We start from the raw sequence: 14,140 nt of genomic DNA on the forward strand, positions 1-14,140 counted from the left end.
CTGACATTCCCTTTGTCCCCGAGGACATCCGGCACCCGCCTGCAGACCAGTCCTGAGAAAAAGGATCCACTTACATAGTTATCCCGTGCGGACCAGCCGGGGTACAGCTGCATGTGGAGCTGCCGCTCCTTCCGCGCCAGCTCGTAGTATTTTGCTTGCTCCTCTCTCGACAACGCGTGCCACTGGAGGGGACATGGGGGGAGAGAGACAGAGAGAGACATGCAGAAGTCACCAACTACACTGTGGCGAGGGGGGAAGGCGGCTTCCTTTTTTGATAAGCCCATCCGGAACCGTACAACCTGCAGATGGTCTGCGGGGCCTGGCCCCAACAGGGGTGCTCAGACAAAGCACAGGTTGGCGCCTCTGTCACTCCATCCCCTGCCCTCTCTGGGGGTGGGGGAGGGTCATGGCTGTGGCTGTCGGAGTCCGGAGTGACTGGCCTGCCAGTGTGGCCGAAGGAAAACAAACGGGGACGGGGACACCTTGCCACCCCACCTGCTACGTCCTAGTCCCCTCTCCCCTCTTCCCCCCGTGAGGCAGCCACCTACCCTTCGCCCCAGGATCTGGTTGATGGCCGCGCTCTCTTTCAACGTGCACTCGGCGACGACCTTCGCTCTCATTTCCTTCATATACAACATGAACGCGTTGAGAGGTTTCTTTATGTGGGGCTTCTTCTTTTCCTCTTCCTTTTTGGAGTCCTGATGCTTCCTGGATGCGGACAGAACACACAGACACAACCCTGTGAACAACCGTGAGGGCCAACTCCCGCCGCGGCACAGGGCCCATTTCCATGGTTCCCCGGCGCCCACACCCAGCAGCTTTGAATGAAAAGCTCGCTTCCACGTTTGGTCTCCCTGAGCCTGGACAATGGAACAGAAACAGCCTGGGGAGGGGCTGGGGAACATAGAGGTTTTGCAATCAGTTCCTCAAGTGTCACAAGCACACAATTTTCCCAGGCTGAGGGGACGGCACCTGTGGCCGCCTGCACCTTGCGGCGTCGCCTGCTCAAAGGACAGAGCTCGAAGGCTCAGGGATACGGGGAGGGACAGGGACGTGGCTGCAAATCCCAGTCCAGCCAAGAACATAAAAGAAGTTCTCTTGACCCCGTCCTCCTGTGAGGGTCCGGAGCCCACAGCAGCTGGGTGTCTGCCGGGATCACACGCAGCACGACAGACGGTCTTGGCCAGGGCCACCAGCCAGGAGCCACCATGCCAGCAGCCACAGGCTAAACGCAATGAAGAGTGACACTGTCCTAGCTGGTTTGGCTCAATGGGTAGAGCATCGACCTGCAGACTGAAGGGTCCCGGGTTTAATTCTGGTGAAGGGCACATTCCAGGGTTGTGAGCTTGATCCCGTGTGGGGCGTGCAGGAGGCAGCCAATCAGTGATCCTCTCTCATCATTGCTGTTTCTCTCTTTCTCTCCTTCTCCCTTCCTCTCTGAAATCAATAAAAATATATTAAAAAGAAAAAAAAAACCCGACACTTACGAGCTGTGGAGTGAGCCGACGTCACTCTGGGAGGATTCCTGCTTGACTGTTGGCGTGACGATGGCCGGGTGGGGGATGCCCGTCGTGTGGAGAGTGTGATGTGGTGGGACCATGTGGGGAGGGAACCTAGAAGACAGAAAGCTGTGTAAATCGTCAGAATCAAAATGAATGAATGAGGAGGGATGTGCACACACAATACACTAAAACAAAAAAGCACGTTAACACTCACATGAAAGCAACCCACGGCATATGAAACCTGTCAGCATTAATTAGCGATAAATTAAACATAATGACTCTCATAATGTCAGTAAAGCCAATCTTCCCCTTCATTACGCTTCCTGACACAAGACGTTATGATTTCCAACATCTTTCGCAAAAGACAAATCTAACTGATGTACTTGGGTGGCAGAGGAGGCCCGGGCGACCTGTTGGAGATCACACGCCCACGTGTGTTTTGAGGTGTTACCAGTGGCATCTCTCTAAGAAGACAATTTCCTAAGCCCTAATCGGCGCCAGATGAGAGGGGAAGGCTTTTGTTGTATATTGACAGCCGAATAAAATATTAATGCGGCTGACGTGTACACACATTTCTGACAGGGCTGCGTGGGCCTCATTAGGCCTCATTCTGTTGATGGGAGTGTAATACAATTTTTGTTTTGCTTTTGCTGCTGTGCCCCATCGTTTTGACAGGAATGGGAGACAGTGAGGCAGAAAGATGGAGAAAATCCAAATATTTCCCATTTGGTTCTCATCAGAAGTCACAGACATTTTAAATAAGTTTGTATCGGCTTATGGAAAGATGCAAAAAAAAAATAAAAAGAAAAAAAAGCACCCTGTAACACGCACACACAGAGCTTTGAGTTCTGATCTTTATACCCTTTCCTGCTCTAAAATTCTGGGATTCCTAAATTACTTTGACTTAATATATCACCTATGCTATACGCACCTATGCATTAACCTTCTAAATGGTTACCAAAAGCGGAAATAAAGACAATAAAGTGTGTGTCGTCTCCTCTGATGCAGCTTATTTCTAGGAAAGTCCTTTGAAACACTGTTTACGCCCTAAAATGGCATTCCCCAACCATGCAGACCCGCCAGACCAAGGGCTGATTTCAAAATACTCTTGGCCCATCTGCAAGCTGACACGCGGATCAGACAAACAGCTGTCACGTGTCCCGGCATGCTGGAGTCGCCATGATTTCTATTAGGTCACAAGAACCACCCCTCCTAAAGGAACATATGGTCAGTCCTCAAAGTCACCCATAGTTTCTGAGACTTTAAGCAAAACAACATATAACAAAACCGGTTTTAGCACAGGCTAAGTGATATCAACAAGGGTGAGGTTACCATGGCATCTCATCAATGTGACAGCACCATGGCACTTAAGGAAAAGATGTTCTTTGAGGACCTGCTGTGTCCTACTGGAGAGGGAAGTAAGGCAAGGGGCAAAGGGGGTGGGACCCCCAAAGAAAAGAAAATGGCAGGTTTGGGATCCCAGCTGCCATGGTTATGCAGTGAGCAGAGGGGGGCGCTGTTCAGGCGAAGAGGAACCCGGATCAAGCCCCTGTGGCTTCCTTAATAAATCCCAAGCATAGCAGTCCCACGCGCCATGCAGTGGATGGCAGCCAACTCTTTAGGAAGCCAATTCTGGTGGGAGGTGCTAATGAGGGCTTCCAGTGACAGCTTTTCAAAAGGACCCTATGTTTACTCACAAGGTTCTTTCCACAGGTAGATTATGGAAAACAGTTTTCACTTAAACAAAATAATGTAACACATGGTAAGTTGAAAAATGATGAAAAATTCAAGTACTAACCATCTGCACAGATCAACAGAGAAAATACAGGGGCCCAGAGTCACAGTGGACACTCGACTCAGAAATTCCAACCCGCCATGGCCCTCTCCCGCTGCCTTTACTAATGTGTCAAAGTTTGGTGTGAACGCCATGATTTAAGAAACAGAATAAGAAAGAAAAGGAGCCCTAGCCGGCTTGGCTCAGTGGATGAGCATCGGCCTGTGGACTGAAGGGTCCCAGGTTTGATTCCGGCCAAGGGCACAGGCCTGGGTTGCGGGCTCCATCCCCAGTGTGGGGTGCGCAAGAGGTAGCCAATCAATGATTCTCTCTCATCATTGATGTTTCTATCTTTCTCCTTCTCCCTTCCTCTCTAAAATCAATAAAGAAATATATTTTAAAAAAAAAAAAAGAAAGAAAAGGAAAGAAGCACCCTATGAGAGAGAATGAATACCACTGACCATGAGAAAAAGGGCAAATCCAACCTCATTTCCTTCCCCTGGAAAAAAATGGGAAGCGAACCCCTAGGAGGCACTTGGGCTGCCCACCAGCACGCATGCCTTCCCAAGGCCTGCAGACCTCTGAGCAAACCTAAGTGAAGAATCTGTGTTCCTGGAAGCCTTGGGTGAAGGGGTGGGGAGTGGCAGCTTTCACCGTGAATGTTAAAGGCTTGACGTCCCTCAAATACATAGGTTCCCTTCCTGCTGAATGAGAATATATGTACAGATGTGTGTGTGTGTGTGTGTGTGTGTGTGTGCGTGTGAGAGAGAGAGAGAGAGAGAGAGAGAGAGAGAGAGAGAGAGAGAGAGAGAGAGGAGGGAGCAAGATAAAAACACGTGTGTGCACACCAAATACCATAGGGAGACACCACAGTTTGAGTACCACAGGAGGAGAAAAATTTCCAGGGCAGCCATGAGAAACAAATACTGCCAAGTTCACATAGCTATACACATGCTCATCCACCTGAAAAATGTATAGCAGAGACAAGACAGAGTGAGTGTGTCTGTGTGTGGAGTGGGGCGCTACATGCATACCTTCCATAAGAAATTCCTTTCTACAGACAACTGTTTCATGAAATGCAATAAACACCCTAAAAATTCTAAGCAGCTCATTATATGCCCCCGTCTGCTTTTGTGGCTCCAAGCCAGAATCTTAACTTGGTAAGGACAACTAATTTTTGTTTCTGGCTGTCTCAGGGGCCTCTCCCGTCCTCACTCTCACTTTACTTCACTGTTGACACGTTTCTGTTAACTGGGTGTCATCTGCCGGCCTTGATTTTATGCACAAGCAGTGGGATGCATTTTCCTGTGCAACAATCCGGCTTTGAGTTGCATTAGGTTTGTCATTATTCTCTCATTTTCCCCCTTGCACTTGTAACATTTCATCTCTTCCTGCCTTATTTTTTGTGAGCCACGGTGCACCCACATTATGGTTTATACATGATCTCGCTCCCTTTGAAGTCGGCGGATTGCAGAGCCCGAGCTCGTCAGGAGAAGAGCCTTGTGCCAATTTAGCAGGCTGAGGGCCCGGAGCTCCAACATCTCAATCTAAAGGGGGTCACAGGGTGGCACAAGTGAGTGTCAGCAAGAGCTGTTTAATTGCCAATCTAGGCTTCTCCATGGTGTTTAAAGTATAATGACCCATCACTTAATTCTGAGGAGTCCTGGCCCCGCTGCTGAATAGAATGAATATCAAAGGGTGTTCTGGAGCAGGGCAAGCTGCCTACATTTCCTATAACTGCCATAAGGATAATGGACCTATACTTCTGTCGCCCCATTACCACAATAATGTATTTAATTTGCTGTATACGCTTTTTAACTAGCTACCTTTCATAAGGCCTACCTGGGGAATCGCCACGGCCCCCCTGCACCCGGAGCCCCTAACCTTTCCTCCCACCCTTCCCTTCCTTCCCTCCACCCGCCTCTGCCCACCAATAAATCATCCACTAACCTCCTAATGATAATTCAATCAATAAGCTTAACCCTGATCCCCATCCTACGGTTACTTCCCCGCTTTTAACCCCTGGAATGCACTGAGTACACAAACATGAGAGGCAACCAGGTGCGTCGCGTAACTGCTGGACGGAGAGAGGTTGAGCTGCGGATCCTAAGTCCCCTGGGAGACTCCCCCTTCGTTCCCAGGCTCTGCGAGGCTGTGATGACATTATTGAAGGAACACTCTTCCTCCTCTTGCTGGAGAAGAGAACACACAAGGTTTCTCCTGCCTCGCTCATGCTGGCATGGCTCTAGACACCGATGTGACTTATCTATAGCCCGTGGGAGACAGGTCTTGAGGACGGCCTGACTCTATGGCATCATTACAGATGTAGGATCTGCCACAGTGGGTTTTTCTTCATGCATGGGATTCCTTCTCCCCTTCCCGCCCCCCACACCCAAATCACTGTTCTTGTACATCGGAGAAGCAGCATCTTGGCCTGACTGTCCAGTCCTCCCTCTGCCCGTGGGTTACCGTGTTGGCTACAGAGATTGGGGGGAGAGGCTGGGGTCGGCATCTTGGCCGTGTAATGTATGCTAATTGAATTATGCGCCATCATCAAAATGGATTAGTTGTTGCAGCCCATCAGGAAAGTCTAAACCTCCACCGATTTAATTAACTTGACTGAAAATCAGATGAACAGAAAATAAAACTATCATTAGGAGCAATTAGTGACTGCTTAAACAGACTGCTGCCAACCAGTTTGTAAATAAACTCCCAGTCACAGAAATTAGCCAGAATTAATCAGAGGGAAGAGAGAGGAGGACGGACTAGGAAGATCTAGGCACACACATGTGGGTACGTGTACGCACGCTGCATATGTACTTATATGCTTATAGATACATGAATATGCTTATAGGTACATGAATGTGTACACACACATGGTGTTTCACTTTCAAAGACCTAAAGCTGCACAGGCCAATGTGGCAGCCATCAGCCACATGTGGCTACGAAGGACTTGAAATATGGCCAATTCAAACTGAGGTGCGCTGTGAGGAGAAAATACACATCAGATTTCAACAACTAAGTTCAAAAAAGAATGTAAAGTCTCACTCACGCTTGCTTTACAGGGATAACATGTTCAAATGATAGTATTTGACTATACTGGGTTGAAGAAAAGATACCATTAAAAATAACTGCACCTGTTTTTTTATAAGTGTTTATTAAATTTGGCTACCAGAAAACTTAAAATTCCATGTGTGACTCACCTTAAAGTAAAATTATCTTCACCCTTTTCTTCCTTACCTAGTACAGAGCACCCGGGAAACAGCACTTCATAAAAGCTCTGCACATTCCAACTACCTCCTCCTGCCTTCTTAAGCTCTTATAAAAAAGAGTGTTCAACCTAGCCAGTGCGGCTCAGTAGTTGAGCTTCGACCCGTGAACCAGGAGGTCAGAGTTCGATTCCTGGTCAGGGCACATGCTGGGGTTGTGGGCTCGATCCCCTGTAGGGGACATGCAGGAGGCAGCCAATCAATGAATGATTCTCTCTCCTCACTGATGTTTCTCTCTCTCTCTCTCTCTCTCTCTCTCTCTCTCTCTCTCTCTCTCTCTCCCTTCCTCTCTGAAATCAATACAAATATATTTTTTAAAAATAGTGTTCAATTGACGGACTCAAAAATTTCACCTCAAGATTTCACCATCACCCACTTAGGAAGTTCAGGATAATGTTTCCGTCTTTTCTAGGGAGAAATCCAAATGCTAGATGGGTCTTATGCCATCAGAGCCTCCAGCAGCAGCAGGCCCTGGGTGGCCTGGGAGCAGCCTAGAGAACTCTCTGAGAAGTCACCCCTGGCCTTGGTTGAAGGCCGCCACTCTGGGAACTCACCTGGACATGGAAGCGTTGACAGTCAGAGCTGTGGGGTAGGGGTGGCGGAATCCTCCTGTCGTGATTGGGTACACTGGCTGGCCTTGCCTACAAAGAGGGGGGTACAGAGTGAGAGAGTGCCACCAAGGATGGGGGTGGGGGGAAGGAAGAGAAGAAAAAGGAGAAGTTCTCTCTGCACAGTAAGCTTTATTCTCATTTGATCAGAACAAAAATCTTGGGGATTGTACAGGAAGGATCAAAGGGAAGAAACACAGAACAATTTGAATGCCATAAATCTGATAGGAATGGCTAATTAAATTTTATAACCTCTGCTTATGTCAATAGAGACCCTCTCCCCAAGCTGAAACTAGGTGTTTTGTTGTAATAATTAAAGGCGAAGTCTCGCTTGCTTTAATGGAGCCATCACACTAATTGAGGGCTACACATCCAAAGGAAAACAATAATGAATGTAAATTTATACCAAAATAAAGTACAGTGAATCAAAGGACTTCAGTTGCGCTTTGGGCCTCTTTCGGTATTTAGATCTCGGTGAGAAAACATTAAATTAACAGAGCTTAATTTGTAGCCTTTTGTCAAATTAACAAGTGTTGACAAGAGTTACCGGGGGGAGAGTCCCCAAGAAGAATTGTGGGTAACCAATAGACAATCACACCTCATTACAATAATTAAAAAATACAGCAACATGCAAAGTAGCATCCTCATGAAAGACACACAACTTTTTCTGACAGAGGATTGTCTGAGTTGGCTATTCCTTTTTATCCCAGCCTTCAAATATCTCCCCATCAGCTGAACGGGGCCAGGGATGACTGAGAACTACTGGAGGAATGGCCCACAATCTACTGAAGAAGAAATGGGGTAGGAGCTCACGTTTGTGGTCCATGTCTACCTTCCCAAACAAAAGTAAGGAGAAAACAATAAACAGAAACTATGCTCAGGGTTGGTCCTCAGTGAAGCTAGTATATAGTACAAGCTTTTTTAAAAAAAAAACTGTAGAATCTGTTCAACTTGAGGAATAAGGGTAGAATGGAGGCGGGAAGTGGGAATCCACTCCAAAATCCTATCTTCTTTAAGGTTATGAAAGGCCGTGTTCCCAAGACCCAACCTTGAGCGTTTCATCACGATTTATTCTTGCTAAGATGCAATTAATTGCCGTGTTTTTTAAACGGTAGAGATCACAGGCACATCGCATAAGCATGCAGAGAAATATCCACAGAACCATGCAATCACAAAACACGTGTTACATGCTTGCACACACAGTAGGCTTATGCACCCCAGGCCTTTCTACTCTGGAATTTTTAGAACCCACTTTTTAAAGCTGTCTGAGGAAGGCTGATGGGTGGTACCGTCAAAGCAAAACGGGGTGATTGGAAGATAAATTGTCAACAGCAGTTTGATGACCTGGGCACTGCGGGAGCTGGGGCTGACATAGGGCAGGCCCCACAGGCTGAGAGGCACGAGCTGCCCCGCCCCCACCCCTTATAATCAGCATTTAACATGTATGATCTCAGAGAGATGCTGGCTAAATAGCATGGAGCTTCTCAAGAGATAAAACTTTCCACTATTGGTGTCAACCTTGAGAGTCATGGCGGGATGGAGCTGGTTGGGGAAGAGCATAGCCCCACCCCCATTCCCACCCCTGGATTCCAAAACTGGGTTCTACCCGTTGCCCCTCTGCCACTGCCTCAATCCGATGACAAGGCTCCCGGCTGGACTGCCACCAGCAGAAGAGCTGTGATCAACTTCATTGGGTAGAAGCCCTCAGCGTCTTCTACGTTTCCCTAAGTACCTGAAGGGCACCTTTGGTCACAGAGACGAACCCAGAGCCTTTGGGACCATGGGCTCAGAATGCTAAGTATCAAAACCCCTTTTCCTACACAACCTACCGAATGGCTATTGACCTGCCCTTGCCCCCACAGCGCATCTCAGCAAGCATCTTCCCCACGCCCCCCACTGGCCCTCCTCACCAGCCTGTCCTCTAAAACACACACATTCATGCATAGAAGAAATAAGAAGCATGCCCATGCAAGAAACAAAAAGTAAATTAAAAAATGGAACTCCTTACTGTGGTACTAACCATCCTAGCGGATGGGGGATTTGTCCTACGGTGCCGGGAGATAGTGGGTAATACGGAGATATATCTGGAGGGTGCGGAGGCCGTGGGATTCCTGGGAAAAGAAGCAGCATTTTAGGTACAAAGGAGGGAGAGAAGGAAAGAGAAACAACCTAGAGATGGGAATCGGAAAAGGGCAAAGAGAGGTACCTCTTCGGTAATCTTAGCACGAGGTTCTTTTTCTAATTATAAGCATAGGAGTTGTTGGTAAGTTTCCTCTTATTATCCCTCTACCCCCAGTTTGAAAAGTTGCTCTAGCTCATTCTAGATGGATCGATACACTAGGTCAGTGGTCGGCAAACTCATTGGTCAACAGAGCCAAATATCAACAGTACAACGACTGAAATTTCTTTTGAGAGCCAAATTTTTTAAACTTAAACTATGTAGGTAGGTACACTGTTATTAACTTAATTAGGGTACTCCTAAGGCTTAGGAAGAGCCACACACAAGGGGCCAAAGAGCCGAGTGTGGCTCGCGAGCCGCAGTTGGCCGACCACAGCACTAGGTTAACGCAGACAGACTCAGAAATACCATCTTCGGGATTTCTATCTCATCCAAATGGTGTGATTTACATTTTTTTAAAAAATCTAAAAGGCAGTGGCCCATAGCGAGTGATCAACTAGGTAATATTAATTCCTTTTGCCCTCATGACTTGTCCCTTCACTCCCTTGAATTCAAACGACTTACCTGCATGATTCTAGTTTCTGCTATACTTCGTGAGTTATGGCTTTTGACTTCTTTCAAAAAAGCTAATTCTTCTAGAATGTCCCCACCGCAGCCTAGAAGATGAGCTATAGGGGGAAACCAACTGCCCTGGCATCTTAGCCTAGTGAAATCCTAAACTGAACAGTCAAGGAGACCTGGTGCACTCAGTGTAGAGATGGGCAGGGAGGCCTGGTACACTCAGTGTAGAGGCGGACAGGGAGACCTGGTGCACTCAGTGTAGAGATGGACAGTGAGCCGTGGGAGACCTGGTGCACTCAGTGTAGAGGTGGACAGTGAGCCGTGGGAGACCTGGTGCACTCAGTGTAGAGATGGACAGTGAGCCGTGGGAGACCTGGTGCACTCAGTGTAGAGGTGGACAGTGAGCCGTGGGAGACCTGGTGCACTCAGTGTAGAGGTGGACAGGGAGCCATGGGAGACCTGGTGCACTCAGTGTAGAGGTGGACAGGGAGCCGTGGGAGACCTGGTGCACTCAGTGTAGAGGTGGACAGGGAGCCGTGGGAGACCTGGTGCACTCAGTGTAGAGGTGGACAGGGAGCCATGGGAGACCTGGTGCACTCAGTGTAGAGGCGGACAGGGAGCCATGGGAGACCTGGTGCACTCAGTGTAGAGGTGGACAGGGAGCCATGGGAGCTCTGGTGCACTCAGTGTAGAGGCGGACAGGGAGATCTGGTGCACTCAGTGTAGAGGCGGACAGGGAGACCTGGTGCACTCAGTGTAGAGATGGACAGTGAGCCGTGGGAGACCTGGTGCACTCAGTGTAGAGGTGGACAGGGAGCCGTGGGAGACCTGGTGCACTCAGTGTAGAGGTGGACAGGGAGCCATGGGAGACCTGGTGCACTCAGTGTAGAGGCGGACAGGGAGCTCTGGTGCACTCAGTGTACAGGCGGACAGGGAGCTCTGGTGCACTCAGTGTAGAGGCGGACAGGGAGCTCTGGTGCACTCAGTGTAGAGGCGGACAGGGAGCTCTGGTGCACTCAGTGTACAGGCGGACAGGGAGCTCTGGTGCACTCAGTGTACAGGCGGACAGGGAGCTCTGGTGCACTCAGTGTACAGGCGGACAGGGAGCTCTGGTGCACTCAGTGTAGAGGCGGACAGGGAGCTCTGGTGCACTCAGTGTAGAGGCGGACAGGGAGCTCTGGTGCACCCAGTGTAGAGGCGGACAGGGAGCTCTGGTGCACTCAGTGTACAGGCGGACAGGGAGCTCTGGTGCACTCAGTGTACAGGCGGACAGGGAGCTCTGGTGCACTCAGTGTAGAGGCTAAAGGACACGCACAGGTGTGAGTTAGGCCCGCCTGCTGGCTGGGTGCTGCTGAGTCACAGGGGCTGAGGCCTGTCCAGGCTGACCCCTGCGGGTGCAAGCCATGGGAGCGCTTCTGGATTCCACGGGAGAGCATCCTGCCATCAATTCCTAGGAAGCAATCGCGCTGGGATCGACTCTGACCCCGAGGAGCTGAGCTCGCCACTGAAGGGCGAAGCCCAGGAACAATACCACAGAACTCACACAACCCTGGAGGGAATGAGAACCGCGTGTTCGTGGGTGAAAACTATTTCTTTTATTTTTTTTTTTTAATTCATTCAGGAAGCTTTTAATCTGTAAATTAAGTCTCCCTGGGTGACGTTTTCATGCAGACGTGGCTTTCTCTCTATTATAAAAACCGAACAGATTAGCTGGGCTTGGACCCTACACCAAGCCATTCACACACTTGAAAGAATGTTCGCAGAGGAAAAGTAAACAGTCCGCAGACGTTAATCATATGTTTTACGATAAGCATTTAAAAGCTATTCCCTGTACTACCATTATTTAAATGAGCCGTTGATGCTGCCATTCACTCCCGGGCGGCTGGCGGCCTCCTCTAGCTGCGCAGCCAGGCCCGGCCCCGCCAGCACAAAGCGGGCTCAGAGGCTGGTGAAACCAGCTCATGTGTGGCTCCATTCAGGGGCAGCGAAGGCCGCTGAGGAGGCCATCTACCTCTGCCCGACACCAAACAATTCCCTGACAGAGGGACACAAACAGCCATTTAAAAGCCATCCCTCTAACTGACTAGCTGGGAAGGGAAACCCCAGCCAGCAAGATACCCCCTGGCCTTAGCTTCCTCCCAAGACCACGCCACCAGGAGCTCCGGCTAATCTGCTCGTTTTAAATCTTGTAGCTTCTCTCTCTCCCTCTTTGGGCAAAAGCAGGGGCGGAAAGGGGGGAACAAGGCCAAAGATAAGATGGAAACGTCTGTCTGAGATCCTATTGGTTGTTGTGCGATGCCATGAAGAAACCCTGGGGGCTCGGTTTTCACATCTGTAAAATGGGCTTGTTAATGCCCAGGATGTTATAGGGGAGGAAGATGCCAAATCAACCAGCACAGAGAATGCGGAGCCCAGCAATGTGGTTTCTTGAGGCTGCACCAAAAAGTCATCATCAAGTGACTGGGGTCCCTTAGCCACCAGGGGACCAGGGCTTCGGGGAGCCGTGCACTAGGGCTCCCAAGGACCTCAGGAGGAGCCCATGAGATACCTCCAGAACGATTACTGCCTCCAAGTCTGCCTGAGGCTCTAGGAGTTGTAAGCTCCTCCGGAAAAACAGCGAGTGACTCGCAGCCAGGCTCCCAAGGTGGCCCCTGCCCGGGTACCTGGAGCGCTGGAGAGACTTCCCGAAGAGAGAACAGTCCCCCGGAGGCTCTGGCTCCCCATCTTCCTTTTCAACACCCAGGAGAGGGAAAGGAGCCCCCCACTCACCCCCAGTCCCCACCCTTCTTGCCTCCCAGCAGGTCCTGTGGGGACCCCGGGACCAGCACGCCCTCTTGAGCACACGGCCTACCTGTTTTGGGGTCTACGTCAGCTGGTAAGTGTGGAGGCGGGTTTCCCGGGGTGAAGTGTTCGTTGCTGTATGTGATAAGAGGCGTGAGAGGGTGGACATGGTGAGGATGCTGCACCACGGGCACTTTGTTCGACTGTGGGAGGAGAGGAACAGAGAGAGGCGCCATCAGGCCGGGTCCCAGCAGCACAGGGCTCTGGGCTCCCCGGCCACACCCTCCCACCCGGACATCATCAGATGCACTCAATTCCGCCCTCGGCCCTGGCCCCGTCCATGCATCAAAAATAACAGTTACGAGACAGCGCTCTGGGTAGGTATACTTCCGTTTTTACCTGCCCACTGAGCTTGGCTTTTAAAATACCTTCTCCACCACCACCCCATCATGGAGCCCAAGAGTTGGCACTTTTCCCATCAGCAGGTACAACGGAAGTGGGTACTCTAATCTCCCAGGCATACTGCATTCCTGTGTGTGTGTGTGTGTGTGTGTGTGTGTCTAGGAAAACCTTCAGTTTCAAGGAAACCCAGCAGGGCCCAATCTACCCACCCAGCCTCCTCCTCCACTCCCCACCCTCCCGCCCCTGCCCGCTCCCTGCCCCTTCAAACCAGCAGCACGGGGCCCTGGGCATGCCACAATCCTTTGCAGAGAGGTGGGTGAAAAGCCCCACTCCTGGCCTGCCTGGGAGTGTGAACTTTATCAGAAAGCTCTAAACTGCCAGGCTAGCACCTGAATATTTTATGCAGATTACATCAGGCCTGATTCATTAGGAATTTCATTAGGAAGTCATCAGGGAAATCTAATAAATTAGCTGGATGATGATGAATTGGGCTAATAAAAGGTGTGCTTTTTAGAAATGGGCAGTTGTAGAAAAACAAAGGACCAGCATTTTTATGTTTGGAAAGGGCAGGTAGGAGGAGAGCAGCAGGGGGGCGGGGGGAGGGGGGGGGGAAGAAAAGCATCTTGAAGATATTTCTAGTTGCCATGACCAGACTTTCCCAAATTATTCTCCTCCCCTTCCCCCACCCCACGCCCCCTCCACTGTGTCATGCTACAACTTAGCCCAGCAAGATCACAAAGAAAAAAATTAAGCTGAAACAAGCGAACTACTGGGCCATTTACTGAGAGTAATCCAATTGCAAAAAACCCTATTCCCAATAGAGGATTTTCACTAAAATCCTACAACAGGGACATTTAACCAGATTAGGTACCAGGGAAGATAAAGAGGCCAGTATTAGATGATGAATGGATTAGAGTCAAGTTTCATTTCAGAACGTGTCTTCATTTCCTTTTATTACTTTTAGGAGGGCACAACTTGCATTAACATCAAGGAAGAGGAATTGCATGAAAAGGAAAGTGAGGGTCTCGGGCTGCTCACTAGCGCCTCTCGAGTTCAGGGACCAC

At 49.7% G+C, this 14,140-nt stretch overlaps 1 protein-coding gene across 32 annotated transcripts in view; it reads right to left on the minus strand.

Moving 5' to 3' along the window:
* TCF7L2 (transcription factor 7 like 2) overlaps positions 1-14,140 on the minus strand; it is a 195,357-nt gene that overhangs the window by 14,767 nt on the left and 166,450 nt on the right. For 15 of the 32 annotated variants that reach the window (XM_036335965.1, XM_036335962.1, XM_036335954.1 and 12 more), the window contains 6 exons: positions 12,745-12,877; positions 9,162-9,264; positions 7,100-7,186; positions 1,488-1,628; positions 549-708; positions 75-182 (listed from right to left, as the gene is read on the minus strand). In XM_036335965.1, coding sequence (XP_036191858.1) covers positions 75-182; positions 549-708; positions 1,488-1,628; positions 7,100-7,186; positions 9,162-9,264; positions 12,745-12,877 — 732 coding nt within the window. The remainder of the gene's footprint in view (positions 1-74; positions 183-548; positions 709-1,487; positions 1,629-7,099; positions 7,187-9,161; positions 9,265-12,744; positions 12,878-14,140) is intronic. The other 17 variants (XM_036335966.1, XM_036335967.1, XM_036335963.1 and 14 more) reach the window with 4 other exon arrangements.

The sequence above is a fragment of the Myotis myotis genome, unplaced genomic scaffold, assembly GCF_014108235.1.
Source record: "Myotis myotis isolate mMyoMyo1 unplaced genomic scaffold, mMyoMyo1.p scaffold_m19_p_15, whole genome shotgun sequence".
Taxonomy (NCBI): Eukaryota; Metazoa; Chordata; class Mammalia; order Chiroptera; family Vespertilionidae; genus Myotis; species Myotis myotis.